Here is a 14,224-nt window from a genome sequence, read left to right as displayed (position 1 = left end):
ATTTTGCCATTTACAACACCATGGATGATTTTAGAGGGTGTGGCAGAGGATAAGATGGCTGGATGACTCGATGGGCATGAGTTTGAGTAAACTCTGAGAGCTAGTGATGGACAGTGAGGCCTGGTGTGCTGTGATTCATGGGGTCGCAAAGAGTCAGACACGACTGAGCGACTGAACTGAACTGAACTGATACTTAGTGAAATATTAACATATCAGACAGAGAAAGAAAAATACCATATATCAGTTATGCATGGAATCTAAAAAAATTAAAAAAGTAATTGATATATGAAAAATAGAAACAAATTCACAGATACAGAGGACAAACTAGTGATTACCATCAGGGGAGGGGATGGGGAAGGTGCATGCAGGAGGGATCTACTGAGTACAACATTTTACCACCTAATGTCATTCCTGATATGGGCAGGAGGATGCCTGGTGACTTTACAATATCTGCACCTGAATCTAACACTGGACCATAACTTTGGTACTCAAGAATGGAGCACAGATCAACTCATAATTTCTGGGCCCATCTTAGACCCATGAATCAGAATTGTTTCTGAACAGGATTCCCAAGTGACTCTTACACATGTCGATGTTGGAGAAGTTCCAGTCTAGAATAATTTTTCTTCTTCTTACTGTTCACATTTGTGATGGATAATTCTATGGTGGGGGCCACCCTATGCATTGTAGGATTTTGAGGAGCATCCCTTGCTTCAAACTGCTAAGTGGTACCTCCACAACTGTGACAACCAAAATGTTCTCTAGACAATGTCAGATGTTCTCTGGAGGCAAATCACCCCTGTTGAGATTCACTGGACTAGAGCATGAGAATTAGAAATATCTTGAGATAGTTCCAATAAAATCAAACACCTTTCTCAGTTCATAGCTATGGCAGATCACTTAACCCTTTGGAGCTCTAATTTTGCAAATGTAAAGTGAAGTTAGTAATAGTACAGACCACAAAGAAAGGAATTTTGTAAAAATAAAATAAGACACTACAAATAAAATTCTAATCTTTGCACATGGTGCATAAATATATCTTATAATTAACAAACTTATTTAAAGAGGAGTAAGTGACAGCTCTAAATTATAGCTGCATGTGTAAATCTCCTGGTTTGTCAAAATCATATGAAACCAAGGATTATATATGGTTTTGTAGTAAACAACACACCTCTCTCCTATTGAATGGGGTCACCAGTCACCGATGTTCTAGAGATCCAGAGAGGTTGTTCCCTGGAACAAGACAATACTTCAGAGGTCCATGGAACCTAGTCAAGACAGTTTCTTCTGTTGCAGATTAGGAGAAAATATTAACTAACCTCTTTGCAAAGAGTTTAGACCTCTAGAAGGAAGGACAGTTTGTGAGAAGAAGTTAACAAAAACTAGATTCTCCTCACTTTTAATTGGTCTTCTGGGAACAGAGAATCAGTAGGAGAAATTTGCTGTCTATCCAGGTCAATGTCCCACAGGTAAGTGATGTGCTCAGTCGTGGAACTAACAATGGGAAAAGTGCCTAAGCAGAAGACATAGGAGGCTGTAAATATCTCCTCAGGCTATACAACCTTCAGCAAGACAAGACATGGTTTTTGCTTCTCGAGTTCTACGCCTGCCTGGTAACAGAGCTTCAATCTTTATCATCAACCATCCCCAGAGGAAGTCAGATATCTACCCAGGGATTTTCCTCTCATAGACCCCATTCAGGTGAGTCTGAGAGTTCAATAGGTACTTCAGGGAAGGTTCAACAAGAATGAAAGTGGAAAACTTTTACCTGAAGTCAGTCACCTGTGAACTTAAATGTCTTGAAAAGCCAAGATATTTGCCATATTTTGCTACACTGATTAATTAGCTTATGATTCATTTAATGTTATAAAGAGAAATATCTGTTGGACTCAGCAACACAAACATTGTTGATGACAATTAAGAGATGGGAATGGAAATTCATTGGATGAAATTGAGGTATTAGAAACATACAGTGGTTCCAATAAATTATTACTTATTAGCAGGAGTTTGGCAGTTAAGGGAAGAAGGGAAAAAAGTACTAGCTTTCTAGGCATGTACAGTGAAATAGAAGCATTTTTCAGATTTTTATGGTAACATGTATTTGAGCAGTTTCTGTATTTATTACTATGGAAAGACCCAGACTCATGGGCATAGATACTATTTTGCAACAGCGATCTTGAGACATACACTTCATAGTATCTTCTCTCATGTTGGATGTTCACATTAAAAAAGTATGCTTAATATGCACCAGTGGGTATGCTAAGCTTTACTTTAGAATTTTTTCTTAGGAAGAGGTGAGAAAGCATTGGAGACATTTGTAAGGTAGAACAACAAATATCAGCCAAATCTCATCACCAGTGATAATTATACACTGTAAGAATGAGAGAACTACGTCAATCCTTTACATATATTGATTAAATTTGTCTACTACCTTAGGAGGATGAATACCACTATCCCCACTATTTGAGTAAGGACATTAACATTTAGAATGGACCTCTAGTCTCACTAAGTCCTTACAGCAATTCGAGATTCAAACAGTGGTTTTCTGATTCAGAAGTTTGGCACTTAAAACCATTCAGAAATGCTGTTACCGTTTATGTTTTAAAATTCTTAACTCATTTATTACAGCACATTGTCTGTGTTCTGATGTAAATTGTGGGTTAATTCCCTTTGTTCATTTTTCTAGTGAGATGGTCAATCAATAAGATGTCTTGATATCCTAAAAATATGATTCCTTTCTCCTTTGATAGATTGCTTTAGCCTGCCTTACTAGATATTCTGCTGCAAAGGTATATAACTGGGTTTGGAATGCTGACACAAGTAAGGAAGATTTTTTTCTCATCACAATCTCTTGGAGAACACCTGAGCTTATTAGATATTATTTTGTAGATGAAGGGGTTCATCATGGGGGTTACCATGGTGTAGGTCATTAAGGTCATCAGATTCGTCCCAGAGGATGAAATGTCTGCAAAACTGAGGTTTACATACCCCATTGCCTCTGCTTTAGAACAAGGCAACTACCAAGAGGTGAGACCCTAAGGTAGATCGTGTTTTCCTCCATATGTCCATTTCTGTCTTCTCTTTCTGTTTTTAGAAATGCTTTCTAATTTTTCTTTTAATGAAAGATACAAAATGGTCATATTAAATGAAGTGTTCTTGGGAGGCTTGCCAACTAGATTATGAGTACTATTTCTACATTCTCTAGGGAAAAGATCATTTAATGTTGATAAATTCTCTTCATCAATCTTTTCAAAATTATCATGGCTGGAAGTGAGAAGATCCAGGAAGTAACAAGGGCAATAAGTCATAACATGCTGTACCTGGTCTCTGTGTACAAATGTGTGTGTGTGTGTGTGTGTGTGTGTGTGTGTGTGTGTGTGTGTGTGGGTTGTGGGGTATGGTGTATGAGCAGTTCTCTGGGCAGTGGTACTTAGGTTTATGTACTCCAAACAGTGACCTTGTAGCTTACTTACTTTATTGTACAGTAGAAACTAACATAGCATTTAAAGCAATTATACCCCAATTAAAAAAAAAAAAAGAATATTGTAGTGCATGAGGGAAGTCAGGAACCAAAAAAAAAAAAAAAAGATACAACCAGTCAGTTGCAGATAAAAAGGGGATTCATTTCTATTTATAGGAATCATCTGAAGCAAAATTTAAAATGTAAAAGGAACACTGTGTGAATGAAGGTTCAGCAGCAGCAGCAGGAAGGTCACATTGTTCCTCAGCATTCTCTAACATCATCTCTTCTTGCTCATTCCCCTCCACACTTTGGCTTCCCCTTGAGTCTTGACTATATGAGACAAGCACAGCTGAAACATCCTCTGAGCCTTTAGACTGACTCCTCCCCCAACAGGGTGCATTTGTCCCTCAGATAACCTGATATGTTTGCATCGTCTTCCTTCAAGCCTCTGTTCAAATTTCTGCTTGTTCGCAAGTCTTCTTGAACTCCTAGTAAAATGTAGCAGCACCATTCACTCTATTTTATACCTGTATGTTTTTTCCATAGCATTTATCACAGTAAGACATGGTAATTTGTTTCTTAATTAGTTAATTCACATTTCTATTCATTATTGTGTTGTGGGGAGTTTTGTTCTTTGCAGTCTATACTTTTACCCTAGAAGCTGGCATTCAACATAAATTCCTCAGATGCATGAAAGAATTTTGCATTAAAACACAGTCACCCATGAACTCTTGGGAGGAAATCTGAATTTTAGGATGTTATAATCACAGGTGTCACAGAAGATCCTTTTATTTTTAATTTTTTTATATATTTATTTTTGATTGGAAGATAATTGCTTTACAGTACTGTGCTGGTTTCTGCCTTATATTGACATGAATCAGCCATGAGTATATATATGTTCCCTCCCTCTTGAACCTCCCCCCCGCTTCCCACCCCATCCCACCCCTCTAGGTTGTCACAGAGCACTGAGTTTGAACTTCCTGCATCATACAACAAATTCCCACTATCTGTCTGTTTTACAGCTGGTAACGTATATGCTTCAATGCTACTCTCTCAATTTGCCCCACCCTCTCCTTCCCCCACTGTGTCCACAGGTCTATTTTCTTGCAGGGTATCAATGGAGACCCAGACATAGAAGATCCTTTTTAAAATGACTACAAATATAATGCATAGCATTTGACACATGTGTAGAAATTAATGATGCAATTATATATTTTTTTTTCCCTAGTAGTGACCACCACTATATGGTACTAGGCAATGGTACACAAATTTCAAAATTTCTTCTTCTTGGATTATCAGATGAACCAGAACAACAGCCTCTAATATTTGGGCTTTTCCTCTCCATGTACCTGATCACCATGTTTGGAAACCTGCTCATCATCCTGGCTGTCAGCTCAGATCCCCTCCTCCACACCCCCACGTACTTCTTCCTCTCCAACCTGTCCTTTGTGGACATCTGTTTCACCTCCACCACCGTCCCAAAGATGCTGCTGAATATTCAAACTCAAAGCAAAGTCATTACCTACGAAGGTTGCATAGTCCAGATGTATTGTTTCCTTCTCTTTATACAATTGGACATCTTTCTCCTGACAGTGATGGCCTATGGTTGGTTTGTGGCCATCTGCCACCCTCTGCGCTACACAGTCATCATGAACCCTATTCTCTGTGGACTGCTGGTTCTCATATCCTGGGTGATAGGTGCTCTGAACTCTTCCTTACAAAGCTTAATGGTGTTGAGGCTGTCCTTCTCTACAGTCTTGGAAATTCCCCACTTTTTTTGTGAATTGAAGCAAGTGATCCAACATGCCAGTGGCGATACCTTTCTTAATAATATTGTGATGTATTTTGGAGTTGGTGTATTTGGTGGTGTTTCTCTTGGTGGAATACTTTACTCCTACTCTAAAATAGCATCTTGCATACACAGAATCTCATCAGCTCAGGGGAAGTATAAAGCCTTTTCCACCTGTGCGTCTCACCTCTCAGTCGTCTCCTTATTTTATTGTACAGGCTTTGGAGTGTACCTTAGCTCTGCCACTGTACACAACTCATACTCCAGTGCAACAGCTTCAGTGATGTACACAGTGGTCACACCCATGCTGAACCCCTTCATCTACAGTATGAGGAATAAAGACATAAAGAGGGCTCTAAAAAAGTTTCTTTGGAAGGTCAGTACAAAAGGGCAACTTGTCCTGGTGCTAAAGAAATGCCTGTGAGTACAGGACTCAAATATTGAGACAGGAATAGCAATTATTTGTTCAGACTGTGAAATAGCATTTGTTCCTTATATTAACTGCTTAGTATATCTATTTCTTTAATTTCAACTTCTGTATACAAATCTAGGTAACTCACTTGATTAAGCTTTTAGTCTGCATGATATATGAAGTCTTCCATTTTTCTGTTTCCCATTTTCCCTAAGCTTGTCCCAAATGTGGATGAGAAATATTTGGAAATTTCCATTTACTTATTGATGTACACAGGGTCAGTGATCACATGAGAAGTGGTTTATTATTGGGGTAAAATATTATTTCTTGTGATTACATTTTCTATCTTTCTGCTTCTTAAGAGCTTCCACTGCAGCCTACAAATATGATTCCTTCAAGTACTCTAAATGGAGTGTCTCCCGCAACTTTAAATTTTGCTGTAACCAGTTAAAGTGTAGTGATAGTAAATGTATATCTTCTCAACTATTCAAGGTTAGGTTTGAGGGAACCTCAGTAGAATCATTTGTAATTATTGTATATAAAATAAACTTGAATTACAGTAATATTGTGTGTGATCACTCTCTCAATTGTGTCTGACTCTGCAACCGCATGAAGACTAATACTGTAGCCCGCCAGGCTCCTCTGTCATGGGATTTCCCAGGCAAGAATACTGGAGTGGGTTGCCATTTCCTACTCCAGAGGATCTTTGCAACCCAGGGATCAAACCCACATCTACTGTGTCTCCGGCACTGGCAAGTGGGTTTTACATACTGAGCCACCTGGGAAGCCCCCATACTATATTTGATCTTAGCCAGAAGGTGGAGAAGTGAAATGCTATCCAAATATCAGAACAAATGACCAGAATTAGGAGCAGCATGTTGTTATAATTTCCCTCAGTTCTGTTCTTTTTGATTATTGTATCAGTTAGCTGTTACAGGGCTTCCCTGGTGGCTCAGATGGTAAAAAAATATGCCTGCAATGTGGGAGACCAGGGTTCAATTCCTGGGTTAGGAAGACCTCTGGAGAAGGGAATGGCAACCCACTCCAGTATTCTTGCCTGGAGAATCCCACGGACAGGAGCCTGGTGGGCTATAGTCCATGGGGTCATAAAGAGTTGGACACAACTGAGCAACTAGGCACACACACACACACACACACACACACACACACACACACACACACACACACACAAAGGAACCACATGGAAGGAGGGATTCTGTGTGGAATGAAGTGTCACCTGTAGCAGGGAAGCCACCTTGTTCCTCAGCATCCCTGATACCATCTCTAATCACTACTCCTCTACCTCACCCCACTGCCCCATTGATTTCCTTGTTTGGATTTGAACATATGGAACCAGGATCATCCTTAGTTACTTTGCAGCAACCATTCCCTGTGCCAGGCACACACTTCTGATGTACGAGATCCTTCCCTCTCTTTCTTGACTTATCTGTTCAATTATCATCTTGTTTGCTGGCATTATCTGAACACTCAGTACAAGTAACACCTCTTATTATTCTCTCCTTTATATCTTACTTTGTTTTCTTAATAACACCTGTAACTCATTTAAATCATTGATGTGTGCTGTCATATCTGATTCTTTGTGACCCCATGGACTGTAGCCCACCAGGAGCTTTTGTCCATGGAATTTTCCAGGCAAGAATACTGGAGTGGGTTGCCATTTCTTCACCAGAGGATCTTCCCAAAAGAAGGATTGAACCCACGTATTGGGCATTGCAGGCAGATTCTTTAAAATTGAGCCATCTGTCAACTTCTGACATATTATATATTTATTTGAATATCATTTTTCACTGTCCTTGGATTGTGGGAGATTTGTTTTTCAGGTTTATTTCCTATTTGTGCTTGGGACATGACTGGCTCTCAATATATATATATATATATATATATATATATATATTTCTCAAATACGTGAATGTTCTTATTAAAACTGTAAATACATGAGTTCTATGGAACCATAGTGAGAATAGGCCAAAAATTTCTAATCAAAAGTGAAATAGGGTATACCCTCAAGAATATATCTATACACAACATGTTAACATCAATTCCTTGACAGCAAAATGAAAAAATGAGGCACAAGCTGGAATCAGGATTGCCAGGAGAAATATCAATAGCCTCAGATAGGCAGATGACACCACCCTTATGGCAGAAAGCAAAGAAAAACTAAAGAACCTCTTGAGGAAAGGGAAAGAGGAGAGTGAAAAAGCTGGATTACAACTCAACATTCAAATAATGAAGATCATGGCATCCAATCCCATCACTTCATGTCAAATTGACAGGGAAACAGTGACAGGTTTTAGTTTCCTGGGCTCCAAAATCACTGCAGATGGTGACTGCAGCCATGAAATTAAAAGACACTTGCTCCTTGGAAGAAAAGCTATGACAAACTTAGACAGCATATTAAAAAGCAGAGACATCGCTTTGCCAATAAAGGTCCATCTAGTCAAAGCTATGGTTTTTCCAGTAGTCATGTATGGAAGTGAGATTTGGACTATAAAGTAAGCTGAGTGCTGAAGAATTGATGCTTTTGAACTGTGGTGTTAGAGGAGACTCTTGAGAGTCCCTTGGACTTCAAGGAAATCAAATCAGTCAATCCAAAAGGAAATCAGTCCTGCATACTCATTGAAAGGACTGATGGTAAAGCTGGAACTCCAATACCTTGGCCACCTGATGCGAATAGATGACTCACTGGAAAAGACCCTGATGCTGGGAAAGATTGAAGGCAGGAGGAGAAGGGGACAATAGAGGATGAGATGGCTGGATGGTATCACCAACTCGATGGACACGAGTTTGAGTAAGCTCTGGGTGCTTTTGATGGACAGGGAGGCCTGGCGTGCTGCAGTCCATGGGGTCTCAAAGAGTTGGACCTGACTGAGTGACTGAATTGAACTGAAAATTAAAATTACAGTATAACACCAATTTCTTTACAGCAAAATAAAAACCACAGTATTTCAGCTATGTGAGTTATATCTGTTTGAGTGAAAATTAGTAATGTATTTAGTAATACCATTTTTTTTTTTTCCCAGTAGTCACCTCCACTACATGGAAACAGCAAACAATACACAGATTTCAAAATTTCTTCTTCTGGGACTTTCAGAGGAACCAGAACTGCAGATCCTAAGATTTGGTATTTTCCTCTCCATGTACCTGATTGCTGTGTTCGGAAACCTGCTTGTCATCGTGGCTGTCAGCTCAGACTTCCACCTCCACACCCCCATGTACTTCTTCCTCTCCAACCTGTCCTTTGTGGACATCTGCTTCTCCTCCACCACCATTCCAAATATGCTGTGGAACATCCAGACCCAGAGCAAAGATATCACTTATGAAGGATGCATCACCCAGATGTATTTTTACATATTTTTTGCAGGATTAGTTGTCTTTCACCTCAGTATGATGGCCTATGACTGCTTTCTGGCCATCTGCCATCCCCTGCACTATACAGTCATCATGACGCCCCAACTCTGTGGACTGCTGGTTCTGATATCCTGGATAGTGAGTGCCATGCATTCCTGTTACACAGCTTAATGGTGCTGAGATTGTCCTTTTGTACAGCTTTGGAAATCCCTCACTATTTTTGTGAAATAAAACAGATGATCCAACTTGCCTGTTCTGACACCTTTCTCAATAACATGGTGATGTATTTGGGAGCTGGACTTCTGGGCACCACTACCATAGCTGGCATATTTTACTCTTATTCTATGATTTTCCTTCATACAAGCAATTTCATCAGCCCAGGGGAAGTATAAAGCATTTTCCACCTGTGCATCTCACCTCTCAGTCATCTCCTTATTTTATTGTACAAGTCTAAGAGCATACCTTAGCTCTACTGCTACCCCCAACTCACACTCAAGTAAAACTGCCTCAGTGATGTACATTCTGATCACACTCATGCTGAGTCCCTTCATCTATCTGATCAATAAAGATATAAAGAGGGTTCTGAAAAGGCTCTTTGGGATGGAAACTGAGAGGGTAACAGGCAGGAAGGCCAGGGGTCTCCAAACAGAGGAAATAGGCTGCAAGTGCCAGACATTTTTCTCTGTCTTAAGCGGCAGGAGGAATGAAACTAGAGATATTGTTTTTTCTTTCTCTATACAAATTTAAAAGGAGGTTTCTCTTAAAATGCTGTGTTGCCATGACACCTGGTTTCACCTGAAGCTAACTATTCTCAAAACCTTGAGTTAACCAATACATTTTTTCTAATGGAAATGTTTGTCTTAAGCTATGTTAATGTACCCCAGACTCCGTCTTCAAGTTGGTTCCGCCAAATGGCTCAAACTACTTGACAAACCAGTTTGTGATACTCAGATATTGTTCCCCTAATCTATGTAAATGAAACTATTTGTGTGGTAATCTGCCCTTCTACAAGATTCAAGTCAATCGTTTTATGGCCTGGGCTGAATTATCTGGTGCCATTCTGAATTTTAATACAGTCCTTTCTTTTCATTAACAGACTGCGAGTGACTATATAACATCCAGCTGAAGACTAGCAGTGGGGTACTCTTTCTGCCCCCTTCTGATGCCTATGTCAGAAGCTTTCTCTATCTCCTTTATACTTTCATAAAACTTTATTGCACAAAAGCTCTGAGAGATCAAGCCTCGTCTCTGTCCCCGAATTGAATTCGTCTCCTCCGGAGGCCAAGAATCCCGGCGTCTTATCATTCAGCAACAACCTTTCAAAACTACAGGAGGGTCATTTATCCTTGGGCTGAAGAAATGCATATAATAATAGGGCTAAAGCCTCAGGGCTACTTTTTGCAATTCTTTGATGGGATTGTAGAAATAGCACTTGATCCTTCCACTTATTGTCTACTATTTCCATTTCTTTGATTTCAATTCAGCGACTCATTTCATTACCTTTTCTGCTCTGTCATATATATTTTATCCTTTTTCACTTTTTTACTGTCCCAAATTGATTCATAGTCTTAAGTGAAATAAATGGAAATTCCTGGATATCTCGTAAGACTGGGTCCATCTCCTATGAATATTTTCTTCTTGAACTATATGTACAGAACAAGCTTATCTCATTTTACTAAATGAATGATCATGAATTTAGCTACCTCTTTGAGGGGAAAAAAAAGCTACTTTGGCAACTAAAGCCAGTCACATAATTCCATAAGAGTATAAATTATGAAACCACAATTTATCATTTTTTGCTCATCATTCATTTGTACATCACTACCATAATTGCTCTTCCTGAAAATGTAGACCTTACCATGTAGAGAGTTTTCTAACAGGGCATTGATTTTATTCCATAAAGGATCTTGTTCTTTATATAGCTCAGTGTCCACATTGGCTACTAGAGTCACTGGAAATACTGATCATCAAATGCATGTCTCCAATTGTAGTCTATGTGAAAGGTAAGTTTCAGTAAAGAGTTTGACATAATTTCTGGAGTCTGAGATGATCTTAACTATAATGAAGCAAGAATTTATGCCAGATTTTAACTAGACAAACTATTTTTTTCTGATGAATATTTACTTACTGTTGTATGTAAGATCAGTGTCCATGTGTATTGGTTTATCGTTGGGGTAAAGCACTGTTTGGTGTAATTATATTTTATATTGAATTATTTTTCTTCTGCTTGAAAACTTGCAATGCTGCTTACAGATATGATTTCTTCCAGAGCAGTAAATGAAATATCTTTCCCCATTCTAAGTTTTATCATAACCGCTGGAAGGGTGCTAAGTAAACAATATAAATATCATATATGTGTGTGTGTCTCCAAAGTATGACTCACTAGAGAGCTTAAATTCCTGTCCATTCCTGTGATTTAGAGTCTCACACTTTGAACAAACAAGCAAGTCCTTTTCACCTCGCATGGTTACCTGTAAGAAAATCTCAATGGAGTTACTTTTTAATGGAGTCACAGTCACATGAAACAGACTGGAAAAACAGAGTGCTATTCAAGTATCAGAACTGCCCAGAATGAGAAGCAGTATATTATTTTAATTTCCTCAGTTCTCTTCACTTGGATTGTTATATCAGCTTGTTGCTGCATAACAAGTTGTCCTAAGAGCAAATGGATAACAATGCCCTTATTATCACATAGGAATATATGATGGGGCGATGTTCTGAAACAGATTATCTCTTCTTCATGGGTCTACTGTCAAGCTCTATTTTGTGTTTTAAAGGCTCCTCCATGATGTTGTGTGTGGTTGTAGTGCTCTTCTCTCTTGAGCCACTTTATGCCAATTTCTTCCTTTTATATATGTAGTAGTTGTTGAGTCACTCAGTCATGTCTGACTCTTTGCGATCCCATGGACTGCAGCATGCAGGCTTCCCTGTCCTTGAATATCTCCTGAAGTTTGCTCAAACTCATGTCCATTGAGCTGTTGATGCCATCCAACCATCTCATCCTCTGTTGTCCCCTCCTCTTCCTGCCTTCAGTCTTTCCCAGCATCAGGGTCTTTACCAATGGGTTGGCTCTTCACATCAGGTGGCCAAAGTATTGGAAATTCAGCTTCAGCATCTGTCCTTCCAATGAACACTCAAAGTTGATTTACTTTAGGATTGACTGGTTTGACCTCCTTGCAGTCCAAGGGACTCTCAAGAGTTTTTCCCAGCACCACAGTTTGAAAGCACCAATTCTTTGGCATTCTTTATGGTTCACCATTCCATATGGTTCAACTTTCACATCCGTACATGAATACTGGAAAACCATAGCTTTGACTATACGGACCTTTGTAGGTTAGTCTTTAATTTACAGAAGAAAAGTGGTTTCTGAAATGTTAACTTCTTTATTTTAATTTGACTGTTCCTATATCCATATAGGACACTTTGTTTTCTTCCTTGGTAGAAGAGATATCTCCCAATTTTAGGTGTGAATCAACTACATGGGATTTATTTACTACCTTGAATCACACAAAACCAGAACTTTTAAATTCTACCTAATTCACTGAAGTATAATTACATACAATAAAATGAAAGTTTTAAACTTACAATTTGTTAAATTTCAAAAATTAGCAGTACACACCACCTGGTTCATTTTTTAGAGTTCAAAATGTGCCCAAGTTTAATAGTAAACCTTAATTCAGGTGCATGCTGTAAGGAATAAATGGATGTTAAATATATATTGATTTATTTTGATGAGCCCAAAGAAAGCATTCAAGAATAGCTAGTGTGTGAATGTATATATGTGTGTGCGTTTGTACATATTGTTCTTTCAACTCAACACGCTCACACGTATGCATATATACATAGACTCAATCATCATCTCATCTACCATGTTGAAAGAAAACCTGAGAGAGATTGAAGGGAATGACATTTGAATAAACATAACCTAGAAGATTTAAAATAGAATATATTACTTTAATTTGAATAAGGGATTACTTTTTTACTACCTTAACTTCCCAAAGCCTTTGAAGTCAGAACCACATTTACATTATGTAATGAGAAATTTTCTATACCAGATAACGATACTGAATATCTCCAAATTAACTCTAATTTCTTTTCTTGAAAAGGGATTTCAATATAGAATGACATGCCAAGGGTGAATGATTTGAAAAGCTTAAACTCATTTCCTGGCAACAATATTTTCTTGCTTAAGTATCTACATTAGATTCCTCCTGCTGCAGTAAGAAATTAACAGACTGTGACTTAAAAAAACATTCTATCTTCAACCTCTAGAGGTCAGAAGCCTAAAATAGGTTTTTAATGGGCTTAAATGAAGACATCTGGAGGGCTTGGATCTTTCAGGATGTTCCAGGTGAGAATGAATTCCTTCTTCTATTCCAGTTTCCAGGGGGCAGCTTCATACATTGGCTCATGACCCTCCCTCTCTCTGCAGTCCCAGCAGCACAGCATCTTCAAATCTTTGACTCCAATTTTCACTCTGTCTTCTACATTTAGAGGATCATTGTGTTTACATCCTTGACAGCTCAGTTGGTAAAGGATCTGTCTGCAATGTGGGAGACCTGCGTTTGATCCCTGGTTGGAGAGATCCCCTGGAGAAGGGAAAGGCTACCCACTCCAAATTCTGGCCTGGAGAATTGGTCGCAAAGGGTCAGACTGGACTGTGCTACTTTCACTTTCAAGGTGCATAACCTGGGATAATCTTATATTAAATATATGACTAGTAATTTTATCCCATCTACTGTCTCCATTACCTTGCTATGCAACAAATATATTCGAAAGTTCTTTGGTTTAGGATATGAACTCTTTTGGAGTCCCTTATGATGCCTACCCCAGAGTTTTCTTTTTTTTCCCTTTTTAAAAATTTGGCTGTGACATGTCTTAGTTGAGGCATGCAGGATCTTTTTTTTAGATGTGCCATGAGAACTCTAAGTAGCATATCTAAGTAACAGTTCCCCAACTGGGGATTGATCCCTGGCCCCAAGCATTGGGAATGTGGAATCTTAGCCACTGGGCCACCAGGGAGGACCTAAAGTCTTTTTAATATATATTTTATTTGATGTCACTCAGGGCTATTATATTTTAGAGATCTGGACACAATCACAATCACCTATGAAGTGAGTGAAAATGATTCTTTCAAAATACATACATAAAAGATCCTTCATGGAGAAGACTAAAGATATGTGTATTTGAC

General features: G+C 38.8%; 1 protein-coding gene across 1 annotated transcript; it reads left to right on the top strand.

Moving 5' to 3' along the window:
- The first annotated feature begins 4,806 nt into the window (after positions 1-4,806).
- LOC133061623 (olfactory receptor 7A17-like) lies at positions 4,807-9,204 on the top strand. The gene is made up of 4 exons (XM_061149594.1): positions 4,807-5,161; positions 5,447-5,672; positions 8,706-8,897; positions 9,069-9,204. Exons 1-4 carry the CDS (start codon positions 4,807-4,809, stop codon positions 9,202-9,204), a joined length of 909 nt encoding a protein of 302 aa, XP_061005577.1.
- The last annotated feature ends 5,020 nt before the right edge of the window (positions 9,205-14,224 follow it).

This window comes from Dama dama, chromosome 9 (genome assembly GCF_033118175.1).
Source record: "Dama dama isolate Ldn47 chromosome 9, ASM3311817v1, whole genome shotgun sequence".
NCBI lineage: Eukaryota > Metazoa > Chordata > Mammalia > Artiodactyla > Cervidae > Dama > Dama dama.
The sequence above is the reverse complement of the archived record's forward strand: the minus strand, read 5'-3'. Positions and strand labels throughout refer to the sequence as shown.

What these genes read in the sequence shown, in the direction of transcription:
- LOC133061623 (XM_061149594.1), top strand. Translation starts at nt 4,807, where the DNA reads ATGTACCTGATCACCATGTTTGGAAACCTGCTCATCATCCTGGCTGTC. An exon ending in TCTCATATCCTGGGTGATAG is followed by an intron (nt 5,162 to 5,446) that starts GTGCTCTGAACT and finishes CTCACCTCTCAG; the next exon opens with TCGTCTCCTTATTTTATTGT. An exon ending in TTCCACCTCCACACCCCCAT is followed by an intron (nt 8,898 to 9,068) that starts GTACTTCTTCCT and finishes CTTTCACCTCAG; the next exon opens with TATGATGGCCTATGACTGCT.